This window comes from Penaeus chinensis, chromosome 39, assembly GCF_019202785.1.
Source record: "Penaeus chinensis breed Huanghai No. 1 chromosome 39, ASM1920278v2, whole genome shotgun sequence".
NCBI classification, from domain to species: domain Eukaryota; kingdom Metazoa; phylum Arthropoda; class Malacostraca; order Decapoda; family Penaeidae; genus Penaeus; species Penaeus chinensis.
This window is the reverse complement of record NC_061857.1, coordinates 24,658,456-24,660,952: the sequence shown is the minus strand read 5'-3', so window position 1 is coordinate 24,660,952 and position 2,497 is coordinate 24,658,456. Positions and strand designations below refer to the sequence as shown.

The 2,497-nt window shown below is 47.9% G+C and overlaps 1 protein-coding gene across 2 annotated transcripts in view; it reads left to right on the top strand.

The window, feature by feature from the left end:
- The first annotated feature begins 967 nt into the window (after positions 1–967).
- LOC125046830 (dual specificity mitogen-activated protein kinase kinase hemipterous-like) overlaps positions 968–2,497 on the top strand; it is a 30,805-nt gene continuing 29,275 nt past the window's right edge. For both annotated transcript variants that reach the window (XM_047644804.1, XM_047644803.1), the window contains exon 1: positions 968–1,149. In XM_047644804.1, coding sequence (XP_047500760.1) covers positions 996–1,149 — 154 coding nt within the window. In that variant the 5' untranslated portion in view covers positions 968–995. The remainder of the gene's footprint in view (positions 1,150–2,497) is intronic.

Sequence of the window (2,497 nt, the reverse complement as noted above, 5' to 3'; positions counted from 1 at the left end):
TGCATACACATGTAAGATTGTATTTATGTACCGTGTATGCATGTCTATGCATATGTAATTGCATAGTGCCCGTGTATATATTTGAGTTTGCAAATACATATCTGAACATTTTTTTTTATACGTGTGTGCGTCCGTACGTCCCATATTGTCCTTGTTTCTGTGCAATCGTGTACTGTACGTATTTATTTCCATATGTGGGTTTGTGTGTGTGCGTGCTTGTGTACGTGTGTGCGGATATCAGTTCGAATGTTTTTCTTTTTTGTATTTCTCGTGCATGCCTGTCCGTTCTCCTTCCGTCTGTCCTTGTGTACGTGTCCGTCATCTGTAGCCTGTTACCGTACGTGTACATTCACTTACGTATGGATCAACCATGATATTCGACTGTGATTGTGTATGTAAGTTTTCTTTCCTCTGTGCTTGTGTGCTTGCGTGTCCATCCGTATGGTCTCTGCTTGTATATGTTGTACGCATTCATGTACGTACCTGAGAATATTTAATGAGTACTTATTTATACCTTGACTTGAATGTAATCATGCCTGCGTTCGTCCGTCCACCTGTTTGCTTTCGGCCGTGTGTGTCCGTGCGTGTATTTGTTGGCATCCACGTACCTGTACAAGTCAGGACGTATTCCTGTCCTTGTTCGTCATTTCCAAGATCTAATTTAGTAATTTTATCCCAGTGTTTGTGTCCGTCAGGCCAGCCACCGTCCGTGTCCTTGGCCGTCCGTGCGTGTATTTACCTACACGCACTCGTGTAAACTGATCTTCAACTACACCCCAGCCCGCATTTGCATCTCCGCACCGCCTCCCTTCCTCCTACATCGCCTTCGGAAACTGCGTGCGAGTGCGTGCGAGTGCGTGCGCCCCCCTCCGCCCTCGCCCGCCCGCCCGCCCGTGCGTGCGTGCGTGCGTGCGGCCGTGCGTGCGAGCGAGCGTGGTTGCCGCGGCGGCCGCCAGATGGCTCCGCCTCCGCCCCTGGGCCGAAGGAAAACAAAAATGGCGACGCTGAGCTCCCTCCAGGACCGCATCCAGGGCATCGGGACGCGACTGCAGGCCGAGAATGAGTCCAATTCGCGCGACAGGATCAGCACCGCCTTAAACCTGGACTTCACGCGGAGCAGGCCGGGGTCGGAGAGGAAGCCCAAGACGCGTGAGTGGGGGTTTAGGGAGGTTTAATGGGGGGGAAGGGAAAGGCGAGGGGTTTCCGACCGAGGGTTTTCGGGGTTCGTTCTCGCTCTGGGGGGCTTTTCTCCCCCCTTTGGGCCAGGCTGGGACGTGGTTTCCAGGAGGGGGGCGCGTCGGGGGTTCGGGTCGGGGTTTCTGGCGTTTTGGAGGCCGTTTGGTGGGGTTTCACAGGGTTTGTTTTGGGAGGGTTTTCGCCCGAGGTTGGGATGCGACCGTGTTTTTCTCGCCGTTTTTTCTCGTATTTTCGGGGTTTTCGGGGTTGGTCTCTCGCTTTTCGGGGTTGGGCGGCCTCGCTCGGCCCCCGGGGAGGCTCGGGGGGGCCACATCGCGGGGGGAAATGGGGTCTGGGGGCCGGGAAGGAGGAGAAATAGGCCGAGAGAAGGGAGAGAAATTGGGGAATTGGTCCCTATTTCATCTGTCAGCGAGAGAGAGGGGGGGAGAGATCACATGATTTTTGGAGGATGGTGTTATTTCCCATTTATTGGCCTTTTTCTCTCATTTCCCTCCTTTGCTGGTGGGTTCTGGGCACGACTGGTCCTCTGTGGCAAGGGAATTAGTGTGAAAGATGGAAGTTTTCTGGCTGAGGGGAGCATTTATTTACATTTTTTTAGTCCTACTGTTGACATTTGTTTTGCCTTCTCTCCCCATGCTTTATCAGGGATTCTCGGGCCGTTTTCTCTGTTTTGTTGGTGTTTGTGAGCCCTTTTTTTTATTTAAAGGCTATACTGTTGGTGTTTGAATTGGTAAAATCTCTTTGCTTGAGAGACCTTGTCATTAACATTCCTCATGTAGCAGAGACCTTGAAATTATTTTTATTAGTCTTCCTAGTGTGTGTTTGATTTTCCAGACTAGTTAGAGTGGCAAGGTTTTTTATTTTTATTAATTTTATAATTGTTTAGATGTATGGGACTTTGTTTGTTTATGTAAGATAATGTGATTGATAAAGTGAGTGTTATTTATGACAGTTTTTAAGGAACAACTGGCTTGTATTTTTGGGGATGTAACTCGTCTTGAAAGATGTTTGATATTTGTGACATTTTAGTTTATTGTTTTTTGTTCAGTAAATGTTTCTTGCAATGTAAATGCAAAATTGGTTTATGCTTTGGTTTTCTCATGCTTTAAGTGAAGAGCTGGCAGTGATGTGAATGTTTTGTTCGAAATAAGTCAGTAATGAGTGAATTCCTCGCGTCCCAGAAATAACCCGCTAGAATATGTAGCTTTCTTTAGCATTTTACAGCAGCATAGTGTGAATCAAATACTTTATAAAACGACAATGTTTATATAAGGTTGATACTGTGAGTTGGGCAACAGAG